At 41.5% G+C, this 16,505-nt stretch overlaps 1 protein-coding gene and 2 long non-coding RNA genes across 3 annotated transcripts; 2 read left to right on the top strand and 1 right to left on the bottom strand.

The window, feature by feature from the left end:
- The first annotated feature begins 364 nt into the window (after positions 1–364).
- On the top strand, positions 365–12,094 carry LOC140593423 (uncharacterized). Its single transcript, XR_011993729.1, has 2 exons — positions 365–605; positions 10,596–12,094. It is a non-coding gene; the product is annotated as an uncharacterized lncRNA (long non-coding RNA).
- A 1,854-nt stretch (positions 12,095–13,948) lies between these two features.
- On the bottom strand, positions 13,949–15,064 carry LOC140593382 (uncharacterized). The gene is made up of 2 exons (XR_011993677.1): positions 14,944–15,064; positions 13,949–14,362 (listed from the first exon to the last, which is right to left on the bottom strand). It is a non-coding gene; the product is annotated as an uncharacterized lncRNA (long non-coding RNA).
- LOC111848100 (interleukin-25-like) lies at positions 13,984–15,537 on the top strand. The gene is made up of 3 exons (XM_023819849.2): positions 13,984–14,069; positions 14,214–14,470; positions 14,856–15,537. The coding sequence occupies exons 1-3, from the start codon at positions 14,019–14,021 to the stop codon at positions 15,085–15,087; spliced, it is 540 nt and encodes a 179-aa protein (XP_023675617.1). The 5' UTR covers positions 13,984–14,018; the 3' UTR covers positions 15,088–15,537.
- Positions 15,538–16,505: the final 968 nt, after the last annotated feature.

Genomic DNA, 16,505 nt, shown 5'->3' with positions numbered 1-16,505 from the left:
TTTGCATGTTGGAACATCAATTATATTTCAATCATTATTTATTTTAAATTGTCACTCAGTTGTGCAATATTATAGGTGGAATTATATTTAAAAATCCCTGAGTTACTTGCACACTCATGGTGGTATCGCCTCCTCAGTTTGCCCTTTGTGACTCTCTCTTCTTGTTCTGCTTTTAAGTTTTCGCTTTAGCTCGATGTGAACTTCAGATAAGTCTTCTTGCTGGTTCCCCTGCAGATATAAAGATCAATAGTTCCGATAAGCTCCACTACAGGAAGAATTTTCACTACTGCCCCAAAACAGTGCACCGTTTTGCTGGTACTGGTGACACAGTACCAATGGAGAAGAGCCACATTATGAACTCATGCTCTAGTGCCACAACCCAGAAGTCATTATAGCTAACAAAGCAGGAGATTACTGGTTGTAGGTGTGACGCATGATATAGTGGAACCTTGTAAAGATTTTGTTCTGCTTTGTTTCCAGGGTTTTCTATGTGGTGTGGAGAAAAAACAACCCAGTTCCTCAGTTGGCACAGCTGTGTTCCAGCAGGGGGCAGCACCCCTGGAAGGCAGAATTACCTTCAATGACATACACTCCCATGTCTGCAGGTATTACAGGCTGGGGACTTTTGAAGGGAATCCTGACAAATTTGGCCATACCCCCATTCCACCAGTACTAACCATACCTTGGTGTGTAGTTCAGTGCGCCTGTAATCAGAGGGTTGCTGGTTTGAGCCCTGGCCTTGACACAATGGTCACATCTTAGTTGGGCTCTTGAGTGAGGCCCTTAATTGTCTCCACCGAAAGTGCCCCAGGGCTGTCAGAAAAACAGCCTGACTCTGTGCTTGAACTCCAAGCTTCGCTCTCAGCTGTATATACTGAACTGTGAGCCCTAGGCAGTCAAAGAAAACGATGTTATCAAAATTATGCTATCAAATTACCAAATTGCTAGTCTTGTGTGATTCGATTTGAATGGTGCATAAGTGTCCTCTGTGGGGGTTTGCATCCCATCCTGGGTTATTCTCTGCCTTGTGCCCATAGCCTCTGGGATAGGTTAGCATATTTGCTAAGATCATTTCCCTGCTTGTTATCCTGCTGCCTTAAGGGGTGTTATTTCACTTCATATTTACTGAAAGAGAGACCAACATGATTGTGAAAGAGTCATAAGAATTTGTGCATGACGTCGGACGGGAGCTGTTTCACCAGTGATAAGATTGAAGTGACACACAGGAAGGTTTCCAACTCTCACGTATCTGGCGTGACGCGCACACTGTTAGAGTCTCACGCTCATTGAAGAAATCTTACCGCAAATTTATATTATTCCATGATAAACCTAAAATTAGTTAATCAAAAGTGTTGGGGTAGTTTGCAAATCCTACGGACTATTTACAAGGTAAAAAAAACACTGTTATATAGATGTAAATGCGTGGGTCTGTGTGTGCAAACTTCTCGAATTGAAAATCTCACGCCGGCCAGCTGACCAAAGTTGGTGACCCTGGCACAGTATCATTATATTACTGTCCTGAATCTCAAACTCGTAGCCAGAATTCAGTCTAACACAGACAACGCAATTCACATCTGATAGAAATCAGGCAGTTTGCTAACCTGTGCAAACTGCGCAATGTTAGACACACTTTCAGCTGAAAATGGCCTGTTTTTTTAATCATTGTTAAACTGATTACTACGGAGCCCCTAAGGTGACAAAGGAGCAGGAAAGAAAACGGCAGAAGAGAAAAAAAAAGAAGTCATGTTTTGCGTTATAACCCAAAACCGTTGCGTTATAACCCAAAACTTTTGCGACATAAGACAAAACTGTTGTGACTTGGAACTGGAAATATGAGTAGTCAGTGTAAAGAACATAATGGATTGGAAAACATATAACGTTTAATCGAATTTTACTTTGATCTTGGTCTACAATACAGTGGTATGAAAAAGTTTGGGCACCCCTGATCATTTTCATGCTTTTCCTTTATGAATCACGTATACTGGTTGTTTGGATCAGCAATTTCAGTTTAATATATCATATAGCAGACAAACACAGTGATATTTGAGAAGTGAAATGAAGTTTATAGGATTTACAGAAAGTGTGCAATAATTATTTAAACAAAATTAGGCAGGTGCATAAATTTGGGCACCCTTGTCATTTCATTGATTTGAATACCTTTAGCAATTATTGGAACACAAAATTATCATGGGTGCCCAAACTTTTTCATACCACTGTATATGAACATTCGGTTTGTTCTCGGATCTAGGCATGATGTTCACATAGGCCTATGGCTGAGGCATATTAAGAGGATTTTATGTGAAAGGGGATTATTCCAACGGAAAAACTACTCCGACTTGGGTGATGTAATTAACTTTATTCGCGAACAGCTTTTGCACTCTGGGCAGCTTCATGGTTATCGATGGATGTATGCAAAATGTAGAATAAATGGACTTCATGTGAGAAAAGAGGACGTGCGTTTGATTAATATTAATTATATTAATGTATTATAAACATGAAACAACAACAAAAAACGTACAATTCTTTAGGCTTAAATCAACCTCAACAGATAAGCATTAATTAGCAATGTTACTGAAACTTTACCAAGGCTTGCTGTACAAATTACTAATTATTAATTAAACAATCAAATCTTACCACACTGAACTCTAAAGTTTTTTTAAGCGTTAAATTAGATTAATAAGCGAAGCGGGGATCAACCACATAATGCGAACAGCGGCTTTGAAAGTTGCACTTGAATGACTAAAAGTGCGCTAGTCACATGATTTTATTGTCGCATTACTACAGAAAAGTTTTGGGTTATATCGCAAAAGTTTTGGGTTATAACGCAAATGTTTTGGGTTATAACGCAAAACATGACTTTTTTTCTGCCGTTTTTTTCTGCTCCTTTGTCACCTTAGGGGCTCCGTAGAGTTCTCTTTGTAAACCTTTGTAAAACTTTCCTTTGTGACAGAGTATTGGCAGCAGGGGGGGCTGTTGCGCCACGTTTGTTGCTATTTAACCTACACTCACCTAAAGGATTAATAGGAACACCATACTAATACGGTGTTTGACCCACTTTCGCCTTCAGAACTGCCTTAATTCTACGTGGCATTGATTCAACAAGGTGCTGAAAGCATTCTTTAGAAATGTTGGCCCATATTGATAGGATAGCATCTTGCAGTTGATGGAGATTTGTGGGATGCACATCCAGGGCACGAAGCTCCCGTTCCACCACATCCCAAAGATGCTCTATTGGGTTGAGATCTGGTGACTGTGAGGGCCATTTTAGTACAGTGAACTCAGTGTCATGTTCAAGAAACCAATTTGAAATGATTCAAGCTTTGTGACATGGTGCATTATCCTGCTGGAAGTAGCCATCAGAGGATGGGTACATGGTGGTCATAAAGGGATGGACATGGTCAGAAACAGTGCTCAGGTAGGCCGTGGCATTTAAACGATGCCCAATTGGCACTAAAGGGCCTAAAGTGTGCCAAGAAAACATCCCCCACACCATTACACCACCACCACCAGCCTGCACAGTGGTAACAAGGCATGATGGATCCATGTTCTCATTCTGTTTACGCCAAATTCTGACTCTACCATTTGAATGTCTCAACAGAAATCGAGACTCATCAGACCAGGCAACATTTTTCCAGTCTTCAACTGTCCAATTTTGGTGAGCTCGTGCAAATTGTAGCCTCTTTTTCCTATTTGTAATAGAGATGAGTGGTACCCGGTGGGGTCTTCTGCTGTTGTACCCCATCCGCCTCAAGGTTGTGCATGTTGTGGCTTCACAAATGCTTTGCTGCATACCTCGGTTGTAACGAGTGGTTATTTCAGTCAAAGTTGCTCTTCTATCAGCTTGAATCAGTCGGCCCATTCTCCTCTGACCTCTAGCATCAACAAGGCATTTTCGCCCACAGGACTGCCGCATACTGGATGTTTTCCCCTTTGCACACCATTCTTTGTAAACCCTAGAAATGGTTGTGCGTGAAAATCCCAGTAACTGAGCAGATTGTGAAATACTCAGACCGGCCCGTCTGGCACCAACAACCATGCCACGCTCAAAATTGCTTAAATCACCTTTCTTTCCCATTCTGACATTCAGTTTGGAGTTCAGGAGATTGTCTTGACCAGGACCACACCCCTAAATGCATTGAAGCAACTGCCATGTGATTGGTTGATTAGATAATTGCATTAATGAGAAATTGAACAGGTGTTCCTAATAATCCTTTAGGTGAGTGTATATCCAAGGAAATTTCTAGATGCAGGTATTGAGAGAACAGGGTTGCAGAGAACAATGATGCAGAACTATCATCCCTAAGACTTGAATGACCACCATTCCAGCACAATCCTCCATCAGTTCCATATTACCCTGGTTTTTGTGTATTTGAGCGCACGGCAATCTACATAAGGCTGTGGGTGATTCTCATCACTTCTGTGTTCTAAAGGTTGTGGTTATCTTTGAAAGCAAGTCTGCATACATAAGGCTGTGAGATACAGTGGTTTGTATGTGTGCCTGTATCTTTGTACTGCTGCATATATAGAACACACTGTGCAATGAAATTTTCTTATTTCGATGGGAATACACAGCTGTGATTGAAGCGTGATTATGACAGGATCATACAGCTGTCATTATGGTGTGATTATATCAGGATTATAGAGATGTAATCAAAGTGAGGTTATGAAGGAATCACAGAGCTGTGATTACAGTGTGATTATGTTGGTATGGTCAGAGTTGGATAGATCAGGTCCAGAGAGTAAAGGTCCAGACCGGGATTTTGTTTCAACCAAGCAGTTGAATACTCTGTGACTGTGACTCTTTATGGTGAACTGATTGGTTGAAACAAAATTTTGGTCTGGACTTTTACTCTCTGGACCCGAATTACCCAACTCTGGGTATGGTACAGCTGTGATTGTAGTGTGATTATAATGAGATTGCAGGGCTATGATTACAGTGTGATTATGGCCCTGTTTACACTTGGTATTTATACAAAGATAAATGCTAGGGTAAACAACCGGCAAGATGCATCATGATGCGATCACTCAAAGCACTTGGGACGCATTTGACCACAAATGTTTTATACTATAAATGCTAATGCATCCTGATGTGTCTTCAGCAAAGATGTTACAATAAGTCTGCATCAGGTCAACTAACAGAAGTGACGTAGGTGTTAACTAATGTAAATATAAGTGGTCAGCTGGACGCCTTAGAGACTCATGACAAACACAGGCGTAAATGACGATGTGGCTCGACTGTCCGTTTCTGATCCGATCCCCTAAGACGCATTTTAAAACCAAGAGTAAACTGGGCCTACAACGAGGCGATACAACTTTGATATGTGACTGTGTGCCCACAGACATGTTTTTGTATCTGTGAGTATCGATGTTTTTATGCATGGGTTTAGGAATGCACCAGTTGCCTAAGAGAATGTACGGAAGGTCAAAGATGCATTGATTTCACCACATAGTTCCTCAAAACAGTATTGAACCTGGAAGGAAGGGAAATTCTTGATAGGTATGAACATGAAAAAGGTGGTGAAGGAACTGGCAAAGTAACTGAGTGTGTGCGAAATCGCTGCGTGGCCACAAGTTTCCGTGTGAAGTGGACAGCTGGGATAGAATGTGAACGGTGAAATGTAAACATTTGGCACGATGAAAGTAAACTTTGTGTGTCTGTTTGAATGGGCTTGGCGTGTGTGGGAGATAAAGGCATCATGGAATCACACAACTGGCAGGAAAGCACACAGTTGTGCAGTTTGGGAATTCCAGTCTAGTTATCAGGGATTAATGAAAGGAAGTGATTTCGCCTGTAAACTGTGATGATTGGTTGGCAGAGAGATGGGATCAGTTAACCAAGCAAACGACATCATACTTTCACACAGTCTGCGTGTATGGCCGTGTCTCTACTTGTGGGCGTGTCTGTGCCTGTGTTCATGCCCATGTAAATATGTGCCTGCATGCGTGTATGAAATTAATTTGCATGTGTGTTTCTAAATGTAAGTGCGTCTGTAAGTTTGTCCACGTCTTTGTAGGTAATTTAGCGCTATCTATTTTTCAGAGATTCTGACTTCCATGTTGTGGTATCTTTGAACTTGGCCTAAATACGTCAGGGAAATGAGTCAGACAGTGAGAGCAGCACTTCAGCTACGTAATGAGGATTACGAGGTTACCAGCACAAAGTCAGTAGGGATGTTTATAAACTCTTATTACACATCTTGGTAAGACTGGCAGAACCAGTTTACAGATATTTGAAGACCCGCAAGCTGTTTGTGGTCCTGTAAGACCTGCTCATAAAACCACACCCATGCCTTGACTCCACCCATTTCCTTTATCATTTCTCTAATTACAACCAAAATTTGCCTCATGAACCGGACGTGACTCCTATAGCAGGCAAATACTTGTATGCACACACGCATGCATATGTGTAAATCTGCGTCTCTGTGATCTGATATGTATGTGTACAATAATGTAGATGACTGACCCCTATACCCCTTCTGTCTGTGAAATTTTCTAAAATTATATTTAACTGAAGTATTTTCCCTTGTGGTATGGATACAGTATGATCCCATTGTTACTGGGCATCAGTTATGAAATTGAGGATTTTTTTCAGGAGGTTTAAGTAACTTTTAAACAAGGCGTACATTTTAGGAAGTATCTTTGAATGACATCAGCCCAGGGAATAAGCACAGGCACTAATCCAGGTTCACAAGTAGTTCCTGGCCCTGTCTTCTCATGTTAGAAAAAAGGAGAGACTGATTCAGCCCAAAACAAGCATATGGAGAGAAAGTACATATTTGTGATTCATTATGCAGGTGTGATTTTGTACTGTGGTGCTGTAAGGGGAGGGGGGTTGGGATGCACAAGGGCCCTAAAATATTTGGAACATAATTGGATTGGTTTGGGGGCCCAATATAATATGCTTTCATGGGGTCCCAAATCTCTGGGGGTGCCCCTGATTCTGTATGCTGTCCTCTGCTCTACCTTCGCCATGCAGAAGAACTCCAGGTCAAAGAACAAGACCCCATAAGTGACTGTGCGTGTGGCCAGTGACTGTATTTGTTATCAAGGGCTGTGTGTGGAAATGTGGACTGTGTGTGTGGTCAAGGTTTGCATCATGCATAGAGTGTTACCAACATTCCAACACATTGTTCCGGAGGTATTGGATACGCGCAGCAGGCACTGACTCTCGTGAGTGTGAGAGTGAGGAAATGACAAATGACAATGCTGCATATCCGGATCTATTGATGTGCCATAACAGACAGGAATGACTCAAAAAGTGATATCTCACTCTCGGAGGGTCACACACACACTGTCACCCCCCCCCACACACACACACACTGCTCTCTCCCTCCCTCCTGGGTATTCTGTGTTGTAATTCAGAAAACCCTTATTTGCCTATTTGGTAGGAAAGTCCACTCCAGAGTCTGGGTTTGGGGACTGTCACAAGAGCAGTGATGAAAATCTGCAGTGCAGTGCCACATACGACATGGGCGTGTGTGGGATTGTCAACCACACGCCAGGAACTACTCACTGTTCCTTCCTAGTCAGCCCTGCTTCCTTTTTTTAAGCAAAGAGGAACTTGACTTGTGTAGAGAGAGATCAAATTTCATTGCTAAAAATATCCACGTGTATGTGCCTGGCTTGTTTGCCTTGCATCACGGCTGAGTAATTCATGTTACATGCTCTCTGTAATTCGATGACCTCAGTTCCTTACCTTGAAAAAGTGCTGCCCTGCCCCCAATCCGGCCGCGCCTTTCCTCACCCAAATACTCTCCGGCGAGGCCAGACTTCCCCACATGCCACCAATGTTATTGTGCTAAAGAGGTTTGCAAAGCAAGGAAACACCAGCTGTCTGTTGTTTACTCAGTAAAGCCCCTTGCATTGTGTTCATTTACCCAAAAAAAGGAAGTGAATCATCTTCTCATTTGTTGTTCATATACTCTAAGGTGGCACTTTAGCTACAGCTGTTTCAGCTTGTTTGAGAGCATAATGAGGATTGTCAAGATGAGCAGAAGCTGAACTCCCTCTCTGAGCTGGAGCTACTGATTTGATCACAGTTCCTGTTTGTCTGTGTGCTTGTATCCCTACATAGAACCTATTCTCTGCCAAGTAATAAGTTAATAGTTAATAGTTAATAACTAATACACATTCACAGGTTGACTGACCATAAGGCATTTGGGTTCTATCTGTAGACTTTCCCTTTTATTTCGTTTCTTCTTGCCCTGTCCCAGCTTGGGGTTAAATCGGGTGTTGGGCATGTTCATTCTTTTCCCTGTTCTGTTATCGCTTTGCATTCCCTAATGTGCCCACATTAAAAAGGCTGCCATTTATTTTCACGTACAGGACTGTGCAATAGTCTTAGGCAGTCAAAAGAAATGTTTAAAGCTGTTTATCTGGGTAGTAAGTGCACTTTTGCTCAGAACAAAATGCACAATTTAGCATTAGAGCATATGCAAATTAAAAGTGTCAGTTCTTCTGTTCTCCAAAAAGTTACTGATCTAGTTGCACGGCTAGGGCTCAGTTCACCGCTTCAGTTCCCAAACCTCTCCTAAGGGGCACCTCAGGCATTCCATGTGTTTATTAAATTTCACCACCAGCTCACTTAATTCATCTAATTAGTTGTCTCAATGAGATATTGATTATCTATATGAGGTGTGATCATGGTCGTGTCCAAAGATACACGTGTGTATTGGATGGTTCCTGTAAATACTGGGGTGATTTTAGGAGAGGTTTTGAAATGGCTAAGCTGACACTTTGACAGGCATGGTTTTACATGAAGATCTTTTAAGCATTTTTTTTGGCTGCCTAAGAGTTTTGCACATTACTGTATATATACTGGGTTTAAATTTAGACTGAGCCCAGCTCCGCCTTCTTACGTCCAAATCACACCTTGCCAGAGCACAGCCCTGCCTCCTTCAAAGTTAACCTTTATTTCGTGATGACTCTATTTTATTTTATTGCTGCATGATGTTGCTCAGCTGTAATAATGATTTAGTCATTGGCACTTAAGTATTTGTTTATTCAAATTAAGACGATTACTTTTTTGGCTAGGCAGTATATTCACACATAAGAGGTAAACTGACTTCCTGACTTTAGGCGCATTAAGCAGACTATAGAAACACACGTGAGGATCGTCATCCTGGCCACTTTGAGCTTGTTGCGGCATTAGCAGTAATGCCGATGCCCGAGGTGGCGACAGATGGCCACTAATTCTGGTCACTAATTAAAGCTATGGTCATAAACCCACAATGTTCTTCACCTTGATGTGGAAATTTGTCTCCTGTTAGTCTTGTAAATAGGCAGATTTTGTTTGCCTTAAGACAGGCCTTGCAACTCCAGGGGATTGTTTTCCACTCTTTATGACCACAGTTTAATTAATGGTAAAATCCATCCTGTTTGCTGTTCACTGTTAGTATCCCATCATCAGACAGCGTTATCATTATTTCTGCGTAATGGAATAAAATTTGACGCAATACCTCTTATCCTGCACACTGCTATTGAGCACGTGGAGGACAGGAAGATAAATTGCATGCGGCTGTATTCCCATAGCACACTCTGCTCCAACCCTGTTGTCAAGTTTGCCGATGACACGGTCAAATTGTCAATGATGACGTAATGGCCTACAAGAAGGAGGTGGAGGCCTGGCATTCTGGAACCAGGAAAACAATCTCATCCCGAATGTGAGCAAGACAAAAGAGTTGATTGTGAATTTTGGGAGGAAATATGTGAAGCATTACAATAGAGATACTTTATCACTTCCCACGGGGGAATTGTATTTTTGCCTATACCATCTTGCTCTCCATAACACCCACAGATAGGTGAGAAGAAGCTTAGGGGGTCATGGTGCAGGGTCACTAGGAGTTACAGACCTTGCTCAAGGGCCCAATGAGGATGTCAGTTCACCAGCTCTGGGATTCAAACTACAAACTTTATGATCACAGACACAGCCTAAGCAACACACAGCAGCCCCCTCACAATCAACAGGGGGCCTGGGGAGAGGACCCCCACTTCCAGATAATCAGGTGTCCCCATCATGGGGGAGCTGACATGGGCAGCGTGCACTGGTACCCTTGTTAAAAAGACACGTCAGCACTGCCGCTTCCTCAGGAAGCTAAGAAGGTTCAGACGTGCACCATCAAGAACATCCTGACTGGGAGCATCATCACCTGGTTTGAGGGTTGCACCACAGAGGACAGCACAGCCCTGTGCACTGTTGGTTGTGTTCTCCCTAAGCTGCAGGAGGACAGAGTGATTAAAGATTAAAGGCAACCCAACCATGGCCAGGGAGCCACTCCCGCAGCCTGAAGGCCAGCACCAATTGGTGAGAACTAGTTCCTACCTACCCTCAGGCTGTCCGTACATCAAATGAGGACTCCCAATAACTAATATGCCACTTTACTCACTTTGTACTATTCCTCACTTTTCATTTTACATCATCCTCATTACTGCTTTTTGTAAATCCAGTTATATATAGTCATCTGGACGTTCCACTGGGATGCTGATCTTGCACCGTTAACCGCCGGGGATTCTTCAGCTCAGCTGACCCGGTTCACTCCTCATCCTGATTGAGGATTTAGGGTCACCTGACCAGGTTCTGTGTCTCCATTCCCCAGGTCACATTCAGCTCCAGCTCCATTCTCAAGTTTTTTGACGACTGCCTGCTTCCTTACTGTTTATCCATGTGGGTGCTTGAAGGAAGACCTGCTGCTGGATGTTCCAGGAATTTGCCTGTAGTGTTGCTGCCTCACAAAGAGGCCTATTGTTTCTTGGACTGGCAAAGTGGCTCTTCTTAAAGTCAAGTCGATACTCTCTGGCACCTCTTGCTCTCTGAACACCTGTGCAGGTTGTGTGGACCACATTGCTACACCAGGAAATAATCTAAAGGGCTCAGGCATGGTAGGTTCCCTTGTTTCACATACATTCTCCATCACCTTGCAGTTGTATACCGGTTTGTTACCTGGGTAGACCTTGTTAGCTTTTGTACCTTCAGACAGAGTAATACTACACAATTGCCCATGATGGTGGTCAGGGGCAGATTTATCTGGGGGCCCCAGGCCAGGAGAGATGCCAGGCAGCAGCTTGGGGGATACAATACACCCCCTTGTAGCATCCCCATAGCACCCCCAAAAAATTGGTTTCTTCTTCTTTTCTTGTAAAATGTCTATAAAAACTGTAGATGACATAATGCTTTGTCTACTACATATATTTAATTTCTAAACATAGTATCTACCAAAATTTATTTTAAAAGGACAATGACATCACTTGTCACCTCTAACCCTGACTGGCACTTCTCGTGAGTTTGCCTTTTTCTAGCTAGATGTTAGCTACAGAGGAAGAGTATCCAATACAGTCCCATTCCGAATTCCAGAATCGCCTTGTCTAGATGCTCAAACTGAAACAGCAAATGACACAGAGGAAGAAAGTAGTAATTCTGAATGTGGGAGATTTGTACTGTTTTTCTTATCTTGATCTTTACTCTCACACATGAGTGATCATGATACCTGCTTTTCCAAATTCTATCTCACAATAACTTTTATTTTGAAACTAGACATAGATCTATATATAATATCTTGCTTTAATTGTCTTGCTGAGAGACGATATGAAGTGATATATTAGGCTTTGGGGTGAGCTTTGCCATTTTTGTGCTTTGATTTTTGCGTTTGACCCCCCCTCAAAATTTGTTTCTGGCTCCCTTTTGGCAAAATCTACCACCAATGAGTCCCTGTCCCCCTGATCGATGAAATCTACTGAGCTCTCTCTCCCCCCCCCCTCATTAGCTAAAACAATCCAAATTATTTCTATTTCAGGCCTGTTTACTCTAAAAGTTAAAGGACTTGCTGTAAATAATCCAGCTCCCCCACACAGGACCTGCAACATTAAATCACTATCTTAGGTTAGCATTGGCATGGACACTCAGGAGCTGCCGATTTAACTATAACAGTTCCATTTTTCCCAAAGCAGAGTGAGCAACATTTTTGCCAGGCCTTTTGGATAAAGCGTAGGATAGCCTATACATTAAACTGCCCCTGATGACTATCTTAGAAGGAAAAAAAAAACAACAACCTTATAATGAAGAGTAGATATAAACGACACATTTTCTCAGGTAAATTTGTAGTTTAATCTTTGGATCGTAGGTTAAATATTATCAGATTGGTTATCAGATCTTATCAAGGGATGTTGCTGCACCCTGGAATTGTATAAAACACATGCTGAGGGGCTTTTAGCAACGTCCTTTGAAAAAGTGAACAGTGATATTTTAAGTAATCTATAACTTGGACGACAGCTGTTCTTAGAGCTTATGACAAAAGGCCCTGGAAAAGCACCAACTTGGCAGTATTTACTATATGTGACCAGCTGACACCAATGGTCGAGTTATCACTGGCCGTCACTGTCCTCTTGGTGTATGCGTGTGTGAATGTGTCCCACATTTTTCAGCGCTGATTTTTACATTTTCTCTCTTCACCTCCCTAAACTGGTTGCCTGTTAAATTAGGTATAAGGGTTAAACACTAGAATGAGGGACAAATCCTTTGGAACCATTAGTGAGTCACAGATGGGGTTGTATGATATCAAAGATATCAAATTTGGGGGAAAAAAGGACAGCGGGGGATTTATAATGTGTATAATGAACAAACTATTATAAAATAAAACTGTTCTTACCATGTGACAGGTAACTCTTGACTTACTGAATTTTTCTTCTTTGCTTTATGTAACAAAAGAAATAAAGGAATTACTTTTAGTTCCTGGATTTTTGGATAATTCTTTGTCTGTCAGCAAGAATTAGCCCACAAGCAACAGGAACTAGTTGCGCTGTTTTATTCTCCCTGGACATGGACTGAATAGATGGAGATAAACACATCACCAGTCAGGTAATACTGAGGAATCACTTGATACTAGTTCATTGTTGTCTGGTAAAATACTCAATTACACAATGTTGTGTAGTGACTCTCTCACTCTGTTGGTAGGAATCAATGTTTATTAACACTGGAAAAGTACTGGCTTTCAGAGAACTTTCCAGGGTCGCACCACCTGACCAGTGAGAGATCAAGTGTTTCAGAACAGTATGGGATCAGAAGATGCTCTGGTACACACACAGACAGAGGAAGTTACACTGCGATGCCTTTTGTAGCTGGCTATGGTGTCACTGGACTCTGGGAATTTGCTGCATGACGGGCTTTCCATCACCTTGGAAACGCACCTTTATGACAGCCAAACTAAAAGGGGTGGAGCCAGGAAAACGTCTCCATCATCTAGACACCTGCTTGTAGCGCGTTATTCTGCGTTCGATTATTTTTCGATTATTTTACAGGATAGTTATAATGAATATAGATAGATAGATAGATAGATAGATAGATAGATAGATAGATAGATAGATAGATAGATAGATAGAGAACTCAGATGAAGTTGTTTCCATTTGGTACAATGAACACTTGAAACGCGTGAAAGAGAAACCGTTTAGGCTAAGTGAACTTATTTACAATAAAGAATAAAGATTAATAGAGAATCAGGCAAACGATGTTAATTGTTGAATTTGCTTTCCTGAGGAATTAAAAAAACCCACGATATCAAAGTTTTCAACATCTCCCATGCATTCCCTATTGTTCGAATACACTACTACACTAAAGTACACTCTTGTAAAAATTTATTTTGTATACATAATATTTGTTCTAACACATATATAAATAGACCTATATATTTCATAATTTGATATAATAACAAAAATAATAATATTTTACAAATGTAACTGGCATATATTACATTTTTACAAGGCGATACCTTTTTAAATATATACAAGGAATCATGTGTTGTTATTTTAAATAAGAGGGGAAATGATGGGTTTCTGTAAAAAAAAAAAAAAAAAAAAAAAGAAGTTAACATAGGGGGCAGGACGGATTGAGACGTGGATTTTTTTTTCAGGTAGGAGACGCCTTGTGGTACCGTTTAGCGTTTCCTCATGCCAAGTCGGATTTCCCCGGGACAAAAAGGATCCCTATAAATTGCACACAATATGGCACAGAAGATAACCTTCTTTGACGGATGTCCTCGGTTAAGCTGCCTTACTTTAAAATGTTGTGCAGAATAATGAGGGTAAGTTGGCGTTAAATTTGACTTTTCTCCTTTTGAAATTTATAATTTGCTTTAATTATTTATTTATTTTATTTAGACACAATGATTGCTTTCATTTCTGACCCGGTAACTCCACATGTTAATATATGAATTTTATTTCTATAGGTCCTGTACTGCGTGGCATTGTGTCTTGGCCTTACGTTTTCTTCAAAAGGTAGCCACAAAGGTTGTTTCAATAAAGCCGAGCTTGAGATGCACGGAAAGCCATTCCTCAGGAAACACCTGCTTCGGTCGGGCTTCACGCTTCAGAATCCCTACGTCGTGGAGAAAAAAGACCATGAGACGCACACCTGTGAAAATTTTAAGATGAAGCCCTCGTCATTAGACTTAAAGAATCGGGCTCTGTCCCCGTGGAAGTACAGGTAAGGTAATCAAAGCTATCCGTCAGATGGGTTCCTGTCTCATGTCCTTATCACCTGTATTATTTTCACACCGCGTTCTCCAGGAAGTTAGATACCGGGCTGCCAATTCTGACGGATTTGGCGTGACACTTACGCTTTCAGATGCTCACGCTCGCGCAAGAAATCTTACGGCAAATTAAAAATATTCCATTATAAACCAAAAATTAGCTGCATCAAAAGCGATCCTTACAGACTGTACAAGGTGATAAAACTACCACATACATGTAAATTCGTGTCTCGAACAGAAAATCTCACGCCAGCCAGCTGACAGAGTTGACAGCCCTGTTGATATCACAAGGTAGATGTAGGCTTGTATGGCTGAACCACCCCATTCGCTCCGCTACAGGATTGACGTGGATGACAACAGGTACCCCGCGAGGATCGCGATGGCGGAATGCCTGTGCGAAGGCTGCCTTATCGACGGTGAGCAGAACCTCGGCTACAGCTCCGAGCTGGTGAAGCAGACCGTCATGGTGGCGACGATCACCGCATGTCTGTCCGACCCCCAGAAGTACTCACTGCAGTACGTACCGCTGGAGGTCGGGGTTGGCTGTACCTGCGTTATACCAAGAAGTTAAACTCAGTATCCTGAGGGATGGTCAGCTCTTAAAAGACAACCCGTAGTGACTTGTTTCACGTCATGTTGTATTTGTTTTAAAATGCACCAATGTTATTTAACAGATAACATTAATTATAATTATTAGGCTATGTCTTATATAAGATAACATGGTTTCACATGTTTTTTAACGAGGGCTGCCATTTGTAGTCTGTATCCTATATACAGTATGTATATGTAGAATATGAAATCAATTTATGTGAATATGATTAATTTAATATTATTAAAATTAATTTATTTTTAAATTAGGTAATGCTCTGGATATATAACAAGTGGGGAAATTTTTGTTACTTTTAAATTCTGCTTATGTATCTATTTATTGGGCACTGGAACAAAAAGAATGTCAGCCGTGAGGGTTATGAATAATGTGTTAGGTCATTAACCCTATGTTGACATGATGTGTCTACTCACATGCAGCGTGCGAATGTAAGTTATTTTAATTTATTATATTTCCGTAACTAATAAACGGATAATCACATAAAACTTTATCTGAATTATGTTCATTTGTAGCTTGTAGGCATTAATGTGTATCGTACATCTTCTGATTCGACATTTTAATTACGGTTACGAGCGTTTTTTTTTCCTTTCAAAAATCAGGTGTTAATATCACACTCTGTCTAGATAAACCAGAACCGTGATTACACCAGGTATACCCGATACTAAAACGTGTTAAGATTACTTAAGAACCAGTCGTTGGTAGAAACGCAAGTTTTCTCATGCCTTCATAAGGAGTTAAGTCTTACATCCTTTTTCTTAAAAGAAAAGTACCAATCGACAGCAATTGCGGGTTCCAGTTGTTTATGTTCTGTCATTTTCAGTTTCATTTAGACGTACTAATTATTTGGTCACACCAGTGTCCACGCTTAGCACTTCCCCTTTGCTGTATCTATCTCAATCTGCATATTGCGTTGCAGAAACGTTTATTGAAACAACGCGCCGTCACATGCAGAAATAAAGTTGCACATTTTATGAAAAGTTCATAGGGTTCCGGACAAAACGCCTCTTGCGACCGGAGCGCAGAGAGCAACAGGACGGTCGGAAAAAACGAAGACCAGTGATAACGAGATGAGATGGTTCGCGTTTAATTCCTTCGGTCTTCAGTCGATAAGCTCCGCCGCTTATTGCTGAAGACCAGACAAGCGTGACGGCAGACAGAAATTCCCATGCCGTACCCCACACCAAGCAGACTTTTCAGCTTTAGCTCGGCAATTCCAGCTCGCGCGCTCACAGGGTCAGCAGATCTTAAAAAATCCAGCAGAACTGGAACGTTGGTTTCCAACCCCGCTGCCTATCTTCTGTGGCACACACTCTCCCCCATTCAGTTCGACTTGATCGAATCATGTTCATTCCAGTTAAGGTGTTATGTGTGTATCATTCAGA

Source organism: Paramormyrops kingsleyae, chromosome 11 (assembly GCF_048594095.1).
Source record: "Paramormyrops kingsleyae isolate MSU_618 chromosome 11, PKINGS_0.4, whole genome shotgun sequence".
In the NCBI taxonomy this organism is placed as follows: Eukaryota; Metazoa; Chordata; class Actinopteri; order Osteoglossiformes; family Mormyridae; genus Paramormyrops; species Paramormyrops kingsleyae.
This window is presented reverse-complemented; position numbering and strand designations above follow the sequence as displayed.

Excerpts from the sequence above, each read along its gene's own strand:
- LOC111848100 (XM_023819849.2), top strand. The coding sequence starts at position 14,019 with ATGTCCTCGGTTAAGCTGCCTTACTTTAAAATGTTGTGCAGAATAATG. Across the intron at positions 14,070-14,213 it reads TGTTGTGCAGAATAATGAGG|GTCCTGTACTGCGTGGCATT; the intron begins GTAAGTTGGCGT and ends TTATTTCTATAG. Across the intron at positions 14,471-14,855 it reads CTGTCCCCGTGGAAGTACAG|GATTGACGTGGATGACAACA; the intron begins GTAAGGTAATCA and ends GCTCCGCTACAG.